The 20,942-nt window shown below is 39.0% G+C and overlaps 1 protein-coding gene across 3 annotated transcripts; it reads left to right on the top strand.

The window, feature by feature from the left end:
• Window positions 1-462: 462 nt before the first annotated feature.
• Window positions 463-20,353, top strand: LOC137634969 (uncharacterized). 3 transcript variants are annotated; one of them, XM_068367543.1, is made up of 4 exons: window positions 463-534; window positions 575-641; window positions 14,764-14,994; window positions 19,058-20,353. In XM_068367543.1, exons 2-4 carry the CDS (start codon window positions 603-605, stop codon window positions 19,124-19,126), a joined length of 339 nt encoding a protein of 112 aa, XP_068223644.1. In that variant the 5' UTR covers window positions 463-534; window positions 575-602; the 3' UTR covers window positions 19,127-20,353. The 3 variants fall into 3 exon arrangements, with proteins under 3 accessions (XP_068223644.1, XP_068223642.1, XP_068223643.1); XM_068367541.1 differs by lacking the exon at window positions 19,058-20,353 and adding an exon at window positions 15,255-15,425; XM_068367542.1 differs by lacking the exons at window positions 463-534; window positions 19,058-20,353 and adding an exon at window positions 15,255-15,434 and having other exon boundaries at window positions 543-641.
• The last annotated feature ends 589 nt before the right edge of the window (window positions 20,354-20,942 follow it).

The following is a 20,942-nucleotide window of genomic DNA, read 5'->3' as shown; positions in this document are numbered from 1 at the left end:
AGTTTATATATTTCCTTGTTTCCCTTCCTCCTGGGCTATTTCCCCTATTAGAGCCCTTGGTCTTTTAGCATACTGCTTTTCAACTAAGGCTTAAGCTTAGCTAATAATAATAATAATAATAATAATAATAATAATAATAATAAGAATAATAATAATAATAATAATAAGAATAATAATAATAAATGAGTAACTGCCAACTCAATTTAGCATTGCCTGCAATGTTGCTAGATATGGGGATATATTCCTTGATTTGGGGATTTTGGATGTCTCATGGGGATATTCTGTATAAATTTCTATGAAGAAGAAAAAAAAAATGAGCAAATCTCTATATTGTTATAATTCATTTGCTTGCACTTACGTGAAGTATAGTTAGCAATTTCTATATTAGTAAAGCCTAAAGGATCAGAAGAAAATATTTTTGTGGAAATGGGGATTTTTTAGTTGTTTTGGGGATTTTTAAACTAACCCATCTAGCAATACTAGAGTGCCTCGAGTCTCCAAGTGGCACAGAGGTGCCACCAGTTATCCTTTAAGGTCACCTGTTTCCCTTTAAGGACACCTGTTTCCCTTTAAGGACACCTATTTCAAAGATACCACCAATTATGCATCGAACAACTGTTTTTTTAAGGGCATTACATACGGTAATGTATTGTTTGATTGTATTTTAGTTTTTATGTGGCACTATATGTTTGCTATCTGGGTTAAATTACGGTAGTCTGACATCCCTAATTGTAATTGCTCTCCTGTAGTTAACCATTACCGGTAGTTGTTAAACAAATGAATGATTAAGGCTCAGCCCATGGGTGCTTAAAGTATCTTACTTTCGGTTGCTTAAATAGCTTACTTTGAGGCTTCAAATATCCTACTTTTGGGGGCTTAAAATATCTTACTTTTACTTTTGGGGGATTAAAATATTTTACCTTTGTTGGCTTGAGATATCCTAATTTGTTTTCGATTGAACTGATTTATCTAACATATATTATGTTAAAAATTACTGAAAACAGTGCTATATTTGTACGCTATAAATCTTGATTGGTACAAATCTTAATTGGTAATTTTCTGTGAGTTCCTATTAACACTTTTGACTTTTCCAGGTAAATTTTTTTTAATAGCAATACGGCAGTGTTGTATTTAAAATCCTGTCTTGTACTTGACCTCTTGACCTATCTAGACCTTGCCTAAACTACCGTTGTGTATAACTACTTGTTGAACAGTCAAATTAACTTCGTCCTTGATGTTCACTTTTGTAGTTAGTAATATAATGGCTTTATTATAGAATAGTACAATACTAGATAGGGCATTGGATGGTGGATCTTTTCAATTATTATTATTAGAGGTAGTAGTTGTAGTATTACTTTCTAAGCTACAACCCTAGTTTGAAAAGTAGGATGCTTTAAGCCCAGGGGCTCCAACAGGGAAAATAGCCCAGTGAGGAAAGGAAAAAAGGAAAAATAAAACATTTTAAGAACAGCAACATTACAATAAATATTTCCTGTATAAACTACGAAAACTATTACAAAACAAGAGGAAGATAAATAAGATAGAATACTGTGACCAATTATACCCTCAAGGAACCTTCATACATAGTTAGTTGGGGCAGACTGGGTGTAAAATTACAAAAGTTATGATTAAAAAAAACATTTTAAAAGGGAAATAAACATAAGAACAGCATCTAACCTACCCTAGGAGCTGTATCATTAGCTACTTGGTTACCCTTAGACCACCATATCTTTAGCTTACAATAAGAAAAAGTCACAACTCTGTTTGTTTCCTAACTGACTTCACTATACTCAATTTTTTTAATGAGGCGCATTTGCACCGACTTCCAGCGGTGCCCTTTTAGCTCGGAAAAGTTTTCTGCTCTCTGAGTGGTTAGAATTCTCTTGTCCAACCAATCAGCGATCAGAAACTTTTCCGAGCTAAGAGAGCACCCCTGCGAGTCGGGGCAAATCTAGCTCACTAAAAAGAATTGACTATAGTGACAAGGTAACACTGGATCATAATATTTCGCTAGTCATAAAACATTAATCACAAATCTATCTTCATATCATATTTTTGACCAAGATGAACAACCCTTTCTTCCATAAAGTACAGTAAATCGATTTGACAAGTAGGCCTAATCATTAAGTGAAAACTTGTCCCAACGGACTACATCCACCCTCCCCCCCGTCAAAAACCATTATAAATGAAGTTGTGCTAAATGTAGTTTTTTGGGACAGGTGTAAACTTAATAATTACTTGTCAAATCAATTTTCTTTATGGAAAAAATTTTGTTTGTCTTAGCTTGAAATATGGTAATATGAAGCTAGTTTTGCGATTTACAAAATTTGATTTAGTATTACCTTGCCAGGAGTGAAGCCAGTTGGGAAGCAAACATAGGGTTGAGGCTTTGTCTTAGGGTAAGATAAGGATACGGTAGTCTAGGGTGGGGGTTGCAGTGGTGGTGTAAACCCCGCAGTATGGAAGGATACAGCTCCTAGGTTAGGTTAAGTGGGGAACCTTGGGTTATGTGATATTCTTGCGTTTGTTTTCCTTTTAAGAAGTACTTATTTTTTGGTCAAAACTTTTGAAATTTTACTCCCTGTTTACATCATTCAACTACAAAGGCTCCGTGACGAAATAGACTCTAATGAAAATATTGATAAACTTCCTGTTTTTTTTTTCAATATTGGAATATGCAATGTAATTAAAGCTCTGATTTTGGTTAATAAAGATAGGTTAGGGTATTTACTCTGATAATAGGAAATCAAAACCTACAGTAGTCCGATGGTGGAGGGCAAAGCTGCACCTTTTTGTTAAAATATGTATGCAGCCCTTTGTCAAGTTTGTATATCATTGATTTTATTCAGTCAATTACACAATATTTTCATGTATTACGATAAAAATGTGATGCACATTGTTGTTGTTCTGTTTTATCATCTTACATCTGGCAAGATTGAATATTCTTATAGACCCATCTGTTCGAACTGAATTAGAGTTAGAGCAGTATAAACTAAAAATACTAGCTCACGGGGCTAACACACGTAACGAATCATGTTCTGCATGCCAGGATCTAGGAGCAATGAGATAATGTTAAATTTTTAGCATAGCGAGCTACGGTGAAGCAAAAACCAATTGAACTTAGTGATCATTAAAGTAATGCTAAAATACTAGCCCATGAGGCTAATGCACATAGCAAAACATGTTTTGCTTGCCAGAATGAGATCATGTTAAATTGTGAGGGCAGCGTTCTACGTCGGGACAAACACTAATTCAACTAAGTGATAAATTACATCATTAAAATACTTTAATGCCAAAATACTAGCCCACGGGGCTAATGCATATAGAAAACTTGTTCCGCTTGCTAGAACCAAGTAACAATGAGATTATGTTAAATTGTAAACTCAGCGAGCTACGGCAGAGCAAAAACCAATTGAACTAAGGGATAAATTAGTTAAAAAGTTAAAGTTAAAGTTGCGGGTTTTAGGTCTCCACAGAGACGATTTACATTGTCCTCCTCGGGCGACCATTAGCCAGCAGGGACTATCACTAGTCCCCTCTAACCTCCCCCCCAGGTGCCACCCTGGGAGTACCCCCTGGTAGAAGGTCTCACGGTATTCGCGTCCCTGGCGGGGACCGAACTCGGGACCTCTATAATAGAAATCCGCGACGCTATCAACCTTGCTATCATTTAAATGACGCCAACACTAGCCCAAGGGGCTAATGCACGTAATGAAACGTTTCGCTTGTAGAACATGGAAACTATAAGATACTGTAATGTTAAATAATGAACGAAGCGAGCTACAGTGGAGCAAAGACCAATAAATAATTTTTAGATACAGTATAATAAATGATACTTTAATTTCTAGCTAAATACAAGAAATATATATGTTTTATCCATTTCTGACCATGAATACATGAGTATTGGGGCAAACAACCCGTTCATAAGTTTTCCTGCCTTTCATATAATAGCAATTATGGGAGAGACCCCAGTGAGAAACCAGGGTTTTGGGTGGGGAATCGCCATAAATAAGTGATTTGCAGCAACATTAATGGTCAGGAATGCATAATAAACACAAGATGACCCGTTAGAAAAATATATGGTTCGTATAAGTGGCATGAAATTCATAAAGTATCATAATTATCTATAATTCACATGTCCATCAAATGGTTTTTGCTCGGCCGTGACTTGCTTTGTTCGTAATACCTCAAGATACGGATATAATTTGTTCTTAGACCGAGCTTTTAAGTCAATTTGCTTGTATCTCAATTCAATTTTTCCCATATAGAATAATTGAAATTTTTTTTATCCATTCCGGTCCAAATCATTGATAAAAGCAATGGAAAAAACATGTTTTTATTTGCTATACATGTAGTGTATAGCCATACTCTACATACACACAAAATTATATAATAAAGGATTACAGAGATATGAAGTAAAATGTGGTTTTATTATGAGTTCTTACCTTCGAGACAGATGATAGTTGCTGACGGTGGTGTGCGTGGAGGAAGAGGGAGGGAGGAAAGGAAGAGGGAGGGAGGAAGGGAAGGAGAGAGCGTTGGACGGTACCGTATTAATAACTTTTTTTTTTTCTGTACATATAACGTAACACTTAAAATTAACTTAAGCTTGACTTTTTAAAAGCTTTATTTTTTTCTACTTTTTTTGTACTACTGTATTTTTGTTTATCAATGCAGGCTGCTCCTCTCGTAATGGCGTGCCACCTCACTCAAGCAAACCACGCTCATGATTCTCGATAATTTTATTCTTCATCTCCATCGTCATCATGCATTTTTTCTCGTCTGCAAACCTTGCTACTTGCTTTTTTAAGACCCATCCCTTATTACAGAGAATGTTCACAAATACAGTGAAAATCACGTAAATAATGCAAACACAAAACGGGAAATGAACTCAGAAGTCAATGACCACGTGAACTAAATGAGTGACGCGGGCTTAGAGCGTTCCCTAGCGCTTAGCCATCTACCGTGTTTGTATCTTAATGCAAAATTTTGCTTGGATCTTGGAATGCTTATACAGTATGTCAAGGTATTAATGTATTTCACTGCAAATGCCATCTACTCAGATCACTGTTAAAGTATCATAATCATTTATAATTTATATTACATCCCTCAAATGGTCTCTGCTCTACAGAGGCTCGCTTTGCTTGCAAATAAATATAGCCTAATCTCACTGCACTTCTGTTCTGGTTAGCAGTACATGGATAAGTGCATGCCAATCTTTTGGTAATTATTTTGGGGATATTTTTTACTTTTACAGGAGCAACAAAATGGATTTTGAAGCAAAGTGTAAAATCTATTTTTGGGTGAGATGGCCATGTCGTCCTGATGGAAGGTTCCTTTAGGCAGCTTTCTAAGGGATATTTAGCTATAGTGATACTCCCAGAGAATTGACCATAGGTCTCCAGAATTCTAACTCCTGTCGCGAGTATCCATAAAAATTTTCTTAAGGATATCGCATAATATCAGGGGACGTATTTCTTGATACAACACATGGCAATCTTCACCCCGAATAGAGTTTTCGCTCTGAGGGTGAAGAGTGGCGAAATTGAAGGGGAGCTGTCATCAAGGTTACCCAGTGGATCTCCTTCCCGTACTACTACAGGGTCCAAAAGCTATACTGTATATTGAACAGAGCGTGTTTTAAACATAATGAATGACCGAAATAAATGAAATTACTGTACATAAAAGGTTGAAATAGATTTTATTTCCCTGTGGAAGATGTCTTACGTACAACGACCGTATTCATGGTGGAACTGAAGAAGATGGTAAAATAATTGGTTCTTGTAAATCAACATCCAGGAACTTTGGCATAAATATTTGGAAGGTTTTAATTGGTTCAATAACGCAGTTAATAATTACATCATAAGAAAAAAATAAAAAAAGGCAAAAGCAAATACAAACATCACATGCACAGTAACCCACAATCATTCTCACAAAAGTAAAGACTTGGAAAATGAGTTGGTTTTCACATTTTAGTCGATCGATATGTAGTTATTATCTTCCGCCCTATTAGTCATACAGAGAAAAATACCAAAAATAGCCAGCACTGCATTTGTATATTTCTTACAGTTAATTTCAGTTTTGCTAAAAATTAAGTATCTTAAATTGGCTAAGTAGGTATAGTGTTAATTTTGCATACCTACATACTTTACTTTATAGGTAAATACACTCATTTAAGCAAGGATGATATTTTAGTGCGATGGATACACCTATACACGACTCCATGGAAAATGGGATTGAAAAGTCACGTTTCCTATGCATCCAGAAGGCCTGGCAAACAAAATCTTGATTGTTTTGATCCTGTTTCATTTATATTACATTAACTTTTTTTCTATCACAATGACTGGTTTTTGATGATGATGACTGTGGGAAACAAATTTTAAAAATGTAATGTTAGGTAACATAAAGTAAGACTAGTACACTGTATTATATTATTATTATTATTATAATTAAATGCTAAGCTTCAACCCTAGTTGGAAAAGCAGGATGCTATAAGCCCAAGGGTCCCAACAGAGAAAATAGCCCAGTTAGGAAAGGAAACGGAAAAATAAAATATTTTAACAATAAAAACATTGAAATAAATATTTCCTATATAAACTATAAAAACTTTAACAAAACAAGAGGAAGAGAAACTAGATAGAACAGCGTGCCCAAGTGTACCCTCAATCAAGACAACTCCAACCCATGGGGTTTTGAATGTTATTGAGGACAATACATGTACTGAGCGAAACCCATAACATTTCAGTTATGGTAGTCGACCCACCATAACTCAAAATCTAGTTTTCTGCCCGAAATCTTTATACAAAAAAACCCCTTGAAAACCACCATAAAATACACTAGTAATTATCTTATTTTCTCCAAACCATGCATTGTACTTATGTATAATTTTACCCTTTAATTTCCATTATTATATTAGTTTTACTGTTTATCTATTCTCATTACAGTATGCTACATATTCACGAACTAATTGAAGCAATCTGTATTGCATTGGCCTACCCTTTGAACCTATACTATATGGGTTGCTACGGTCTAAAATACCAAATAATTGAAAACAATCGGGGAAAATAACTCGGTAAACTAGTATAACTGAGGTAAAAAAAAACCCTAAGGGAAAAAGCCACTGTCAACGATTCCGGTAAGACAGACCTAAACGACATCGGCAAGCCCGTCTTCAAACTGAAAAGTTACCGCTCTCTAGGCTAGGCTACCTAAAACTGACACGCACCAACACAAACATAAAATACAATAATGCAATGTAACTGCAAACATAAAATAGAGCCCAAAGCATCGCAATGCTAAATAAATACTAGCTAACATGAAACTTACACAATAAACTAAGGGAACACGAAAAATAAAGGCGATCAGGTACGTAACAAGACGCCCAAGCTAGTTGGACTCTGAGCTTTCCGGCTCCCTCATCGTAAAAGCTAAATAACTTTCCCCGAAGGGATCCAAAACATTTACAGCTACAGTGAACCCTCGTTTATCTCGGTAGATAGGTTCCAGACGCGGGCGCGATAGGTGAAAATCCGCGAAGTAGTGACATCATATTTACCTATTTATTTAACATGTATATTCGGACTTTTAAAACCTTCCCTTGTACGTAGTACTGTTAACAAACCACCCTTTAATGTACAGAACACTTAATGCATGTACTACAGCACCCTAAACTAAAACAGGCACAAATATTAAAGGCGATTTTATATCATGCGTTTCCTAAACACCTAAAAAGCACGATAAAAAATGGCAACCAATGTTTTGTTTACGTTCATCTCTGATCATAATGAAGAAACAAACTCATTTAGTGTACACATATATGTATAGGTTAGTTTTTGCATCGATTATATTGATTATACAGTACAGTACTGTATGTTGATTTTTTTATTACCAATGTTTTAGTTTACGTATTTTTCTTAGGACTTCCAAATGAAATCTTTTTCTTTATGACGCCGCCTGAAACGACGGCGTGTACGCTCAGTAAACAACCACGCTCAGAACAAACAAGGCATTTAACGCGCATGATGATAGTGATAAATAATGATACAGTACATACAGTATTTACAGTAAAAGCATTTACAAAATATGTTACCTTACAAATATAAATTATACAGTACTTGTACGTAGCAAAGCAGGAAAACAATTTACGAGAGAGAGAGAGAGAGAGAGAGAGAGAGAGAGAGAGAGAGAGAGAGAGAGAGAGAGAGAGAGAGAGAGAGAGAGAGAGAGAGATTGTTTTACGTACGTAAATGTAAATTTTAAACAAAAAAAATATGATAGGTTACAACATGTAGACTTTTAAAACCTTCCCTTTAACTTAATGCATACAGTACGTACATTACTAAACTATAAAACAGGCAGTAAGAATATTAAAGTAAAAAATAAAGATTGTTACTGTACTCACCACGAAAGAAGTTGAAGAAAAACTTGAATGGTGATGGCGATGAATTTGCTGCACAGTAGAAATGATGATGATGAAGCTGATGATGTGTTCTACTGTGCAGTCAATGATAGTATTTTACGTCTCTTCAGACGGAGGTGTCTTTTCCTGGGACACCTCTTCAACTTCTTCCTGGGAAACTTCTTCAATTTCTTCCGAAGGCGTACTAGCAGGAGGAACTGGCTCTTTTTTGCGAGGCTGGAAGAACATTGTGATCGGAAGTTGTTGCCGCTGCTTCTTTTTTCGATCCAAGAGCATCCTGTAGGGAGTCATGATGTCATCGACCTTGTTGGAGAATTGCATCGAGCGAACCATATCCTCGTCCCACTCTTGTAACATTTCTTTCGCCTCCTTGATATGGTTGCAGAACTTGGCAAGCCGTTCTAATGTTAAGCCCGTTTCTTCGACATTTTCTTGGGTCTCTTCCTGGGTATCACTCTCTTCCTCACTTGCCGATTTCGTCAGGTCTTCGAGGTCTGCGTCAGTTAGGGGCTGGGAATGGCAGTCCAACAACTCGTCGACGTCTTCAGTCGTCATGTCGCCAAACCCGTCACCTCCAATACACGACTCCATGGAAAATGGGATTGAAAAGTCACGTTTCCTATGCATCCAGAAGGCCTGGCAAACAAAATTTCCGTATTGCAGTGTGTTGGATTTCCGACGGAGTAAATCCCTTGTCGTCGTAAACAATATCGGGCCACAGCTTCTTCCAGCTCGCATTCACGGTTGCAGGTTTCATCTCTTGAAGTGCCTTCTGAATATTCTGCAGGCACGTGGCTATGGTGTACTGCCGCCAGTACGCCTTCAAGTTGAAATCTTCATCCTCGTCATCTTGGGCAGCATCCACACACGCAACGAGGTCCGCCAAGGTATTCTTCGTGTAGAGGGCCTTGAACGCCCTGATAACCCCCTGGTCCATCGGTTGAATTAATGACGTGGTGTTGGGTGGCAGGAACTCAACCTGAACGCCCTCACGCGACAGGTCAGTTGCGTGTCCACCAGCGTTATCCATAAGGAGAAGGATCTTGAATGGCAAGCCCTTCTCTAAGAGATATTCATGGACTTGCGGGATGAAACACTGGTGGAACCAGTTGGAGGTCAGCATCTTCGTAATCCATGCTTTTTGATTATGCATCCAGTACACGGGAAGGAGATTCTTATTTTTATTTTTCAAAGCGCGAGGATTTTTCGACTTATAAATAAGCCCCGCCTTTAACAAAAATCCAGCAGCATTGCCACACATCACGAGGGTAACGCGATACTTGAATGCCTTAAAGCCAGAGGCTTTGGCTTCCTCTTTGAACAGGAAAGTTCGCGACGGCATTCTCTTCCAAAACAAGCCAGTCTCATCCATATTAAAGACTTGTTCCGGCTTGTATCCACCTTCGGCGATAATATTCTTGAACGTCTGGTTCACGTAAGTTTCAGCAGCGGTAGTGTCAGCGGAAGCAGACTCCCCATGCAGGGAAACGCTTTTCAGGGCGAAGCGTTTCTGAAACTTCGCGAACCATCCTTTGCTTGCGGAAAAACGTTTCTGAGGCTGGGAATCAGTGGATGTCCCTGGTTGAGGATCATCTGCATCATCATCATCTTCAGCATGGTTGCCGTCGTCGTCTTTAGGTTCCTTTGCAGCAAAATTCTCATATAAACTCAAAGCCTTTGTTTGGATGGTGTTCGTATCCAAGGCTATGTTCTTCTTCCGGCAGTCGGCAATCCACACAGCTAAAGCACCTTCCATGCGTACGATCGTTTTATTACGCGTTGTAACGACTCGCTTCGCTGATCTGCTAAAGGTGATTGCAGCCGTCTTTCTAATGTTCGCCTCGTCCTTTTTGATATAGCGAACGGTGGATTCGTTGATGCCAAAATGGCGGCCGGCGGCCGGCGGCCGCGTAACTTCTACCATCTTTTAACATGTCGAGAAGCGTAACCTTCTCAGCTATCGTCATCATCCTTCGGTGGCGTTTAGGCTCACTACCAGCCTTATTAGAAGCAGAACGCTTGGGAGGCATTGTATAGTAGGATTTAACAGAAAGTTCAACAAAAAGTTCAACTTAAAACAGTCGCACACAGCACAGATTAAACTTCACAAACTTAAGAACGTCTACTCAGCGATACGCGGAAAGAGAAAGTGAACGATCCAGCCCCGCGAGAACTTTGATGCTGCGGGTAGAAGATGCGGGCAAAACACCAATCACAGGCTAGATAACAAAACTTGAGTTCTGATTCGTCATCTATCAGCGCTTGAACCAATCACAACCCGTCTTACAGTACTATGATGCGTTGGTTACTCATAGAAGATGCCCCGCGCATACTGAACGTACGTAGATTAAGTACAATACCGTAATAATAATAAATAATGATAATAATACTGTACAGTAATAATAATAATAATAATGATTATAATAATAACAATAATAATTTTATTAACAACAACAACAATAATAATAATAATACTGTAACAATAATAATAAAAATTTACGTACGCTATTTTACGCCTCTCTCTCTCTCTCTCTCTCTCTCTCTCTCTCTCTCTCTCTCTCTCTCTCTCTCTCGTACGCTTATTCGAAATGTGATTTTTGCAACAAAGAATATTATTGGATGCAGTACTGTACTACGTACGTATACATACAAAAGATTCATGGAAAAGAAGCACATCCATTACAGTACACACCATTCTAATATGGTATGACTGCATCTGATTTGCGTTTCATGTTCGATTTAATTTTACTACGTACTGAATTATCGTATGATCACATTCTCTTTTCGTGTTTTATTTCTTTCTGTGCTGAATTATATATCATATGTAATGCAATGAACAATCAGTAAGAGCAGATATTACTAATTACAGTATTAATGGAATTACAGGTAACAAAATATCGTATTTGGTTGTCTTCAGATTTCGCGGTATTTTCGAATTTTCCGGAAAATCCGCGATATGTATATATATATATGGGTTATGGGAAAACCCCGCGAAGTGGTGAATCCGCGATTGTCGAACCGCGAAGTAGCGAGGGTTCACTGTAAAGCAAACTGCAAAGAAAGGTTGGTACTCAACTTAGATGATGAAGAAGAAGCCATCATACGAAGAAAATTTAAAAAAAAAAGTTGATAAAAAGCGCACAACAAAACAACACAACAGTAGATCTAAGGTGCGAACAAAGGAATGAGGCGCCACAGACGTATGAGGGCATCGTAAGGCGAGAGGATATGTATCGGCTCCTCACTTATCCTTCCCCTTAGTGGATTAGACTAGGTAAAGTCTATTGGGGGTGCAGATATCTATGGTTATCTTCGGATACGTCCCTGATTATACAAGATAGCTTCGGATAGTCGTTCCGGGGGTTAAAACCCTGTGATACCTGACGGTAATTCTCTTGTAATATCACGCGCAGAAAAATTACACAGTAGGAAGCTGCTGAAGGGAACTTCCATCAAGACGACATTGCTCGAGCCCAAAAATAGATTTTCCCTACGTCAAAATCCGTTTTCTGGTCCTAAACAGTAGGGGAACCCTACTCTCTACAGGACCTCCACATTTGTTTTACTGTGTTCGTTCGAAAGCATTCAACATTTTACACTGTATATTGCTCGTTTATTGTCAAATCCACACTACCAAAGCTCTTTGAGAACAAGAAGTTTTCAATTTCTTCTTCTCTTCTCTTCTTCCCAGCTGGTTTACATTTTCAATTTCTTCTTGAATGCCCTAATATCTTGTCTTTCAAATGTCTAGTGGGAGCTTATTGTTTAGTCTCGGGGCTACATATTTAAAGGATCAAGAGCCTACAATAGACATACATCTAGGGTCCAATAATTTGAAACCATCTGTAACTATTCTCGTGTCAACACGATTTGTTGGCTGCACAATACGTAGCAATTCTCTTAGATATTTTGGATGTCCGGTTCTGATAACTTGATGGGTTTTTGTACATATTTTAAACTCAATTGTTCCTGAACAAATACAAACTTCGCTATTTATAGGGGTATTACTTTCAGCGAAGCTGAAAGACAAGCCATGATAATTTTAGTGAGGGATAACTACCCCAACTGCTAGTTAGCAGGTGGCGGGGGGTAGACTGGATACCCTGCTCACTCACACACCTGGGCTGAGTAACCACTTTGCTTTCTGGCTCGGTAGAGAACAGACACACTGTTGCTCTCACCCGCTTTTTGAGTTGCCTTGATGCTAATCTTTTTCTTTGCAGATTGTGTGTGTATTTGTTAAGGCCCATGCGTACTTGTCCTGGTCCTGAAGGCCACTCCTGCGGTACCTTCATGTCCTCCTTAGAGACGGGCCCCCCCCACCTGCTGTGTCCGGCTTCCCGGGGCAGCCGGTGTTCCAGGGACAACACTTGTACTGAGAGTAGAGAGTGGTCTGCCTCCTAGTGGGAGAGGTTTGGGTGATGGAAGAAGAAGGCCAAGCGTGATTCTTTTCCTTCTGAGGATCGTCCGAGTAGCAGCGAAGGCCTGGTTACTCTAGGTTAACCTTGCGGGTAAGGTGACGGCGCTGTATCCCCTAGTGAGTCAGCTCCCCACCCTTCCCCAAGGGAGTGCCTGTTCTATCTCTGGCATTTGTCTTTATGGCCATCACTGGGCGTTGATGGTCCCCTTTCGAAGGACATTCTCTTTGAACTCCTTCAATTGGGAGCGGAGAGGAAACAGTCATCTTCCTCCGCAGAGGTTGATCCTCCTGTGGGTGCGTGATGAGCATTAGCGGTAACCCACAGGCAGTTCCACGTGTATACCTAGGAATACTAGCGCACTCAGGTGTGCTTGAGTGGTCTTGACTGTGCACGTGTTGAGAGACACGTTGGGTGTCAACAGAGGGATCAAAGTGAGAAGAGTGCTTCTCAAATATGGGTAGCGTGCACATCCAAGAGGGATGGCACGCAGGAGGCAAGCTAATACTAAGCTCGTCTCCTGACAAGTGACGAGATTCAGTATCAGTAAAAGATCGTCTTGAGGGTGAAGGAGGGGATTGCAGGTCTTTAGGAGAACTAAATAGACGTCTCCTGGCAGGTGGATAAGGAGAACGTCTGAAGTGATGAGGAGGACCACACACTCTGGGAGCTCATTGGTGACGGCGAAGATCTTCCGCAGAGCAAGGCGACCGTGGAGAGAGATGGCGTCCAGAAGACCTATGGATCAGGTTGTCTGGGAGGGATCTCAATTGAGATCGAGAGAGATGCCTACCCGCAAGAGAGACCTGCCTCAGACTTTGCTCCACCCTCAACGGAAGAGTTGACTCCGCATGGGGGAGCGCAGTCTTCGGCGACGGCAGCGGCAGCGGAAGAAGGCGCACGACAGGATCCTTTGGGGGACAAAGTGGATGAAATCCTGGGATCTCGCAGGTCCACACTCACTAGTAACAAAGGATCCTTCTCTGAGGATGCTGGTGTACGCTTCCTCTCCACACCTAGTTGAATGAGTTCAAGCGATGCTTCCTTCGACAGGGGACCGGTCTAACCCAGTGACGGCCACACCTCAAACAAATCAAAAAATGAACAAGTTTCACCTGGGGAGAGGGATGGAGCTGCTTCTCTCGGGGAAGCAGCCTTGTCCCTCGAACCCCAAGTTTGACCTGGTATTAACTGGTCTATGCTTCTGCTTGATTGCTCCCTAGAGGAGAACGATCGAATAGGAGCTTCGGGAAGAGGTTGGGGTGTCAAAGAAGAAGTCCTAATTTTCTTCGACTTCGAGAAAGACCCCAAAGGCTAAGAATCCCTTTGGACTTCTTCTTACTCCGGCGCCCAAACTTCTCCCAGTGGGAGGCAGACCACTTCCAACATTCAGGGTAGGTATTGTCCTGGTCACAACACTGCCCACGGCAGGGGGGATACAACGAATATGGGTCCGTTTCCAAGGAGGACATGAAAGTTCCGCAGGAGCGCCCTCAGGTCCTGGACAAGTACGCATGACCGCCAAGGAGAGAGAGCACACACTGAAAAGACAAAATAAAAAAAACAATTAAGTCAGTAATAGCAAGTAAATTTGTGGGGAAGAGCGGCAACATCCTTTCTCCACCGAGCCAAAAGCAAAAGTGGTTACTCAGCCTAGGTGTGTGAGTAAGCAGGGTAGCATCTAATCCTCACCCCCTGCTAACTAGCGGGTGGATGGTTTACCCTCGCTAAAAGTCTTATGAGTCGTCTTTCAGCTTTGACAAAAGTAATACTGTATCCCATATAAATAATGTTGGTTTATATTAAGTAAAATAACAATTTATTTTTGTGCTAGGTTAGTTTGTGATAAGTTTTATTTAAACTTTGTTTTTCTTTGGATGAATAGGAAAGACATTTTCTTTGAAAGATATTTTTTCTCTACTACAGGATCTGTTTTATGGCTCGATATGGATGCTGGTTTGTGTTATACCAATCCTGTCCTTTCTTGTTATTTTCATTCTCTGGACAATAAGGAAACGCATAATGAGGCAGCGTATTGGTGAATACAATGCAAAGTCAATAAATAATTGGGAAAGAAAACCCGTTAATCCATGTGAGAACTTCAACTGGATTTTTTATGATTGTCCACAGGTTGGAGAAAACACCCCCAAGAAAAAGGTATGTGTTTTGATGGCTGTTGATTTTAATAGTAACTATGTAATTTTTTTGTAAACTTTCCTCGAGATACATTTTTGTTAGTTTGTACAGTACATTTGCTCCGTTACTCTATACAAACCTTCGCTATTTATACTTTCGATGAAGCTGAAAGACGAGATAATCACCAACCCTCTCACTTACACAATCTTACATACTTTGCTTTTGGCTCTGTGGATAACAGACTTTATCATTCTCCTCCATTGCTATTCTTTTTTTTTCAGACTGCTTGTGATTCTTCCTGCCCGGCCTCATGTGAACCTGTCCTGGGCCTGAGGGTCACACCTGCGGTACCTTTATGTCCTCTGTGGAGATGGACTCGCACCACCTGTGTCTGTCCTGAAGAAGCCAGCGTTATAATTGGACAACACATGCCCTGAGTGTCTGGAGTAGTCTGCCTCCCAGTGGGAGAGGTTTGGGCAACTGAGAAAGAAGTCTGAGAAAGATTCTTCGCCTTGGGGTCTTCCTTGAAGGCGAAGAAACCTCGGACTTCCTCTTTGACCTCGCAATCTCTTCCCAAAGCCCTTGCTCGATCAGTCTCTCCCGGGGAAAGGTTGACTAGAAGTGTAGACAGTTTAACTCCCGATCTCCCTCTAGGTTCAAGGGACAGAACTGCTTCCCTTTGCGAAGTGGTTCTGCCCCTCCCCTTGGGCAGAGCCTGTTATTTTTGTGATATATTACAGGTCAGGCCATCGCTGGGTAGGGCTAGTCCCCCTTTGAAGGAGATGGAGCTTCTCTATCAAGGTGCTGAGAGGAAGTGGACACTGGCTTCCTCGTAGATGGATGCGTTGCTGTTGAGTGCTGTCCAGGGCTACCCCAAAGTTTCTGCCACCTTGTCCGCAGAAGGGTCCCCCCTTTGCCTTCTCCTGCTACCACTGCTGACGCCGACTCTTCCGTTGGGGTTGGAGCAAAGTCCAAGGCGAGTGTCTCATCTGCGAGTGAGAACCCCCATAGAGACTCGGTTCCAGAGATCTTCCACCGACCACCATAAATCTCCTCTCTCTGGTTACGGCTCATCTTTCCTTTGCCAATATATACACTGAATAGTCTGGCCTATTCTTTCCACATTCTCCTTTATCCTCATTACACCTGACAACACTGAGATTACCAAATTTTGCGTCTTTGCTCAAGGGATTAACTACTGCACTGTACTTGTTCAGTGGCTACTTTTCTATTAGTAAGGGTAGAAGAAACTCAAGGACACTGAAATGAAATCATTGTTTTCTAGTCTTGGGTAGTGCTATAGCATCTGTACCATGATCTTCCACTGTCTTGGTGTAGTTCTCTAGCTTGAGGGTACACTTGGAAACACTATTCTATCTTATTTCTCTTCCTCTTGTTATTTTGAGGGTTTTTATATGAAAGATCCATTTAAATAATATTACTGCTCTTAAAATATTTTAATTTAATTGTTCATTACTTCTTTTGTAGTTGTTTTCTTATTTCCTGTCCTCACTGGCCTATTTTTCCCTGTTGACACTCTTGGGTTTATAGCATCTTGCTTTTCCAGCTAGAGTTGTAGCTTAGCTAATAATAATACAATTAGCCCTCCTTAATCGCAGGTTCGACCTCTGTGGATTCGGTCATTCATGATACAGGAAACCGTATAACATATTTAAAAAAAAAAACACATACTTGCGGTTAAGCGATAATTTCTCTTGCCGACCGAGTTTTCATACCAATAGTGCAAAGTAGAACAGCCCAAATTTAAAGCTAACTCAAGTAAACTGTTCAGTGATAAACCCTTTGTATAGTAATTCTAATACAGTAATAAAATGATTAAAAGGAGTTCATACATACTTTATGTTTAAATAATATTTGATACACAGTATAGTCGGTTCTCATTTATCGCTGGTTCTTGCTTCCTTGTTTCAGTTTTACGCGACAAAGAGCAACGCAATTCCTATCAAATAGGTACATATGATTATAAAGTGTTTAAGAAAAAAAAAAAAGAAATATTAGGCAGTACTTACTGTGTTAATCATCCCCTCGGGTACCCGCTTGTGGAAGAGGCAGTAACTTTTTAGATTAGGTGTTTCCCATCCTAGTGGAACAATTATTCGCGATAATTCCCTTAATACACCTGTGCCTGTTACCTAACCCTTGCAATAAAGGAGGCTTGACTGTATGTGTAATATATGATGCTGAGGAAAAATATAAATATGCATCACAGTTAAAAGAGAAGATTCTCCCTCTCCCTCTCTATCGATCTGTGAAAAAATGTAAAGATTTTGACATTGCATTATTTTGATTTAATTATGTATGCTTGAATAATTTTCTATAAGAAGATTTGTTATTTCAATGAAGAAAAATAAGGAAATTAGAATTAATATAGAATTATTATTAAATTATTTGTTAAAATAAGATTAATTTCTAAAAATAAATTTTAAAATTACCATCACATTATATGAAATTTGTTCTAATATAATTATCTGAAGTTCTGATACCATGTGCCATAGCATAATGTTGAGTACTTAAAGCAAACATTTGACCATATCCGGTCCCTTCCTCGTAAATCACTTAAAGCTGTCAACGGCTGTGAGCCTGTTTTCCCTTTCTCATGATGTACAGTACAGTGTAAATAATTAAAAAATTTGGGGGACTGTAAATTACGACAGGATATATTTCTTGTTCTACTACAAAGTGAAAGATTTCTACTAAGAAATGAGAGGAAAGATATTTCCTTATGTAACAAACAAAATGACAATATCTGATTACGGCCGACCATAGTTGACCTACTATCCATTTAGGTGTGAAAGATATCACATGGAGAATTTTATTTCTATGTTGAACATAAATTTATATAATTTAAACAAGACTTAGATCTGGTGTCCATACAGATAAGTGGAAAAAAGAGAGAGAGAGAGAGAGAGAGAGAGAGAGAGAGAGAGAGAGAGAGAGAGAGAGAGAGAGAGAGAGAGAGAGAGAGAGAGTTAGTTCTCTCTCTCTCAGCCGTATAGGGTTCACCACTCAAAACATTAGTGGGAGGCAAGGGAGATTATGCATTTCTGAATAATCAGGTACTAAGGATACTTGGACTGGATCTGGCTCAGAGAGTGCAGTGGTTGCAACCAGGGGATCTGTCACAAGCATAGCTTCTGTATCACTAGGCACATGATCAACACTAGGTGATAATACAGTATATTTATGAAATTATGATCACCAGTAATTAAATTATGGCTGACATCCTTTGTAACTGGAGCCTCAGAAGGCACAGGTCGGGTGATAACTTTCAACACAGAAAAATGCTTACACTTCTTACCTTTACTGGAAGGAGACAAGGAAGGAGAAGATCTTTCTTAGCTTGTTTCTGTGAACAATATCTCTCCCACTGGGAGGACGACCACTCCCTATAATACTCACATGGAGATTCCACAGAACATCGTTTGCCATAGTACGAGGGGCCGAAAGGATGCAAATCGACATCAACCTCACTCATGAAGGTGCCACAGGGGCAACCATCTCGGCGGGGGCAAGATCGCATTGCACTTGAGCCATTAGCCATTGAAATCGTATCACAGATAACAAGCACCATTAGTGACAATGATAAAGAAAAGACACAAAGCATTATAAGGGTAATTCAGTGTGGATGATGCAAGTCGTAATCATAGAGAGAAGAGGGGAGACCTCTTAATGTAACGGCGACCGGGATAGAAGTGAAGCCTTCCCGGCAACAATACCTAACACTGGCAAGGATTGGAGTTGGTAGGTAACAAGTTATGATGCAAGCAAGCCCTTTTTCTTTTTATTTTTGTCTTGTCGTAGAAAACAGAACAAGGAGTAACCGATTTAAATGACTCAAAAGTTTGTATTCGCTTAGGAATAACCTGTTGTTGCACTACGAAGTTAATATTAAGAGGCTGAACAGCGAGATGGCAGAAAGGAAATGAGAATGGAGGTAAAATAAAAGGCTGAAAAGTGTGTGGAACTGGGTAACAATTTTGCCCTAAGTGTACTTTACTGTTAAATTTAATTCTATACTTTTCATTTTACAAAGTTTAATTACAGCAGTCCTCTAATTTTACAGAAGGGCAACAAGAAAGGAGCACAAGTTAAGATTTCAATGAAAGATCATATTATAGCTATAGAGAACTGATGAAAGTGATGAAGTTTCTGACTAGAGCAGAATAGAACTCCCCAAAATAAAGATAGAAAAAAAATTTCTTTTCCATCTGCAATCTACAACTAAAATGGATGTGGTATTTCATATTTCTATGTATGAAAGACTTTTGTAAAACTATTCTCAATCCAAAATTAGTTATGAGAGGAAATGAGGTTATGGTTGAGGCCCAAAGTGAATAAGGTGACCCATTGATTATTTACTTAAGGAAACTGAATTTTTTGTTTTAATTGTACTGTATAGTATTTTGTAAAGAAAATGTATTCATGAATGTTTGTTTATTAACAAAAGTAGATTGTATGACAGCTGCTTTTATTCAGCATGACTAAAGGAAAATGAAGCCAAGAATTTCCTTTTTAGACAAGAGACCTCCTGATGTAAGTGCTTGAAGGGATGATGTCAAGATTTGAACTTTAAGTTGATAATGATTATAAAATATATGTGTAAATATACCTATTATTTTGTGAAAGTGTTGCTTGCCAGTAGGGAAAAGTTATATATTGATATGTAGAATCTCACAATACTAGATAAACTGTTCTGTAATGGAGTTCTTAAGATAGCCGGTAAAATATGCTAACAATATATGCTATTAACAAATGTTTTTCTTTTGCGAGATCAATAAATCAAAGCAGATGAAATGTCAGTTGTCATATATAAAATGTGCTTGCTGTCAATATACTCAATATCACAAATTTTTAAGTAATTTGTATTTTTCCTAACATACTTACCTAGAACTACCTTCTTAGGAGTTACTGGTAACTCTACCTAACCGACCAGCTTTTTGTATAGTTTACCCTCTTTCCGTTTTCTAAGGGGTCAACCTCAGGCGGAGTGATATGTGCCCTGAGGCGACCCGGGGTCGGGAAGCGTGCTAGCTCAGGTCGGCGACTCCTCAGTAAGTCAATATATTTTTTTTACATTGTGACATTTGGTATTCTGTAAATTATGGTCAATTGGAAATAAATATTATTGTCCATCTGGAGGTTGTAACACCCATCAACCCTAAATCGTGTTTTGATATGTTTTGGTAACTCTGTTTTAGGTTTTCCATTTTTCAAAATAATATCTTAATTTTCTCGATTGTTCCCTCTGATTTGAGTTTTTTTTCTGAACACTTTCTCTACTACCTCCCAAATTTGGGTAAGTGCCATGGTAGATCGATAGTTTCTCTATTATAATTTTCTAGAGAGTCAGATTGTTTCAGGATGTAATTTTTTCCATTGATATTGCTCATCAGTGTGATTAATCACATTACTACGATATTGCTTATAAGAAAATATATATATATATATTTTGAGCAGGTAAAGCAATTATATGGGCAACTGTTACTACATAAAATGGATTTCTTTAAAAACCTTTTCATCATAAATTTTATTTTAATTTTTAAAGATTTTCTCCACTATAACTTCACGTAGGTTTTAAAAGTGAAAGATTATACGGAGAGAAGACTCAACAGCCCTTGCCACATTCTGGAACTATCAAAAGATAATGAAAATATTGTTTTAATGGCATGATGTGCAATAATGGATTTTTATTATAAAATGAAATTTTATTGCATACTTACCGAACAATTATACAGCTGTAGGTTCCCTACGAATGGCAGACAATAGATTCAAAACTACCGCGGTGGCGCCGCCATCGCTGATGTAGGTGACGTAATCTCCCTCCACTCGAGGGAGCTATAGGTACAACTGTCCAGGTAACATCAATTCGTTCTGCCCAGCCATCCACCAGTGGGGAGGAGGGAGGGCTTTGATTAATAATTGTTCGGTAAGTATGCAATAAAATTTCA

This window comes from Palaemon carinicauda, chromosome 45, assembly GCF_036898095.1.
Source record: "Palaemon carinicauda isolate YSFRI2023 chromosome 45, ASM3689809v2, whole genome shotgun sequence".
Taxonomy (NCBI): Eukaryota; Metazoa; Arthropoda; class Malacostraca; order Decapoda; family Palaemonidae; genus Palaemon; species Palaemon carinicauda.
The sequence above is the reverse complement of the archived record's forward strand: the minus strand, read 5'-3'. Positions and strand labels throughout refer to the sequence as shown.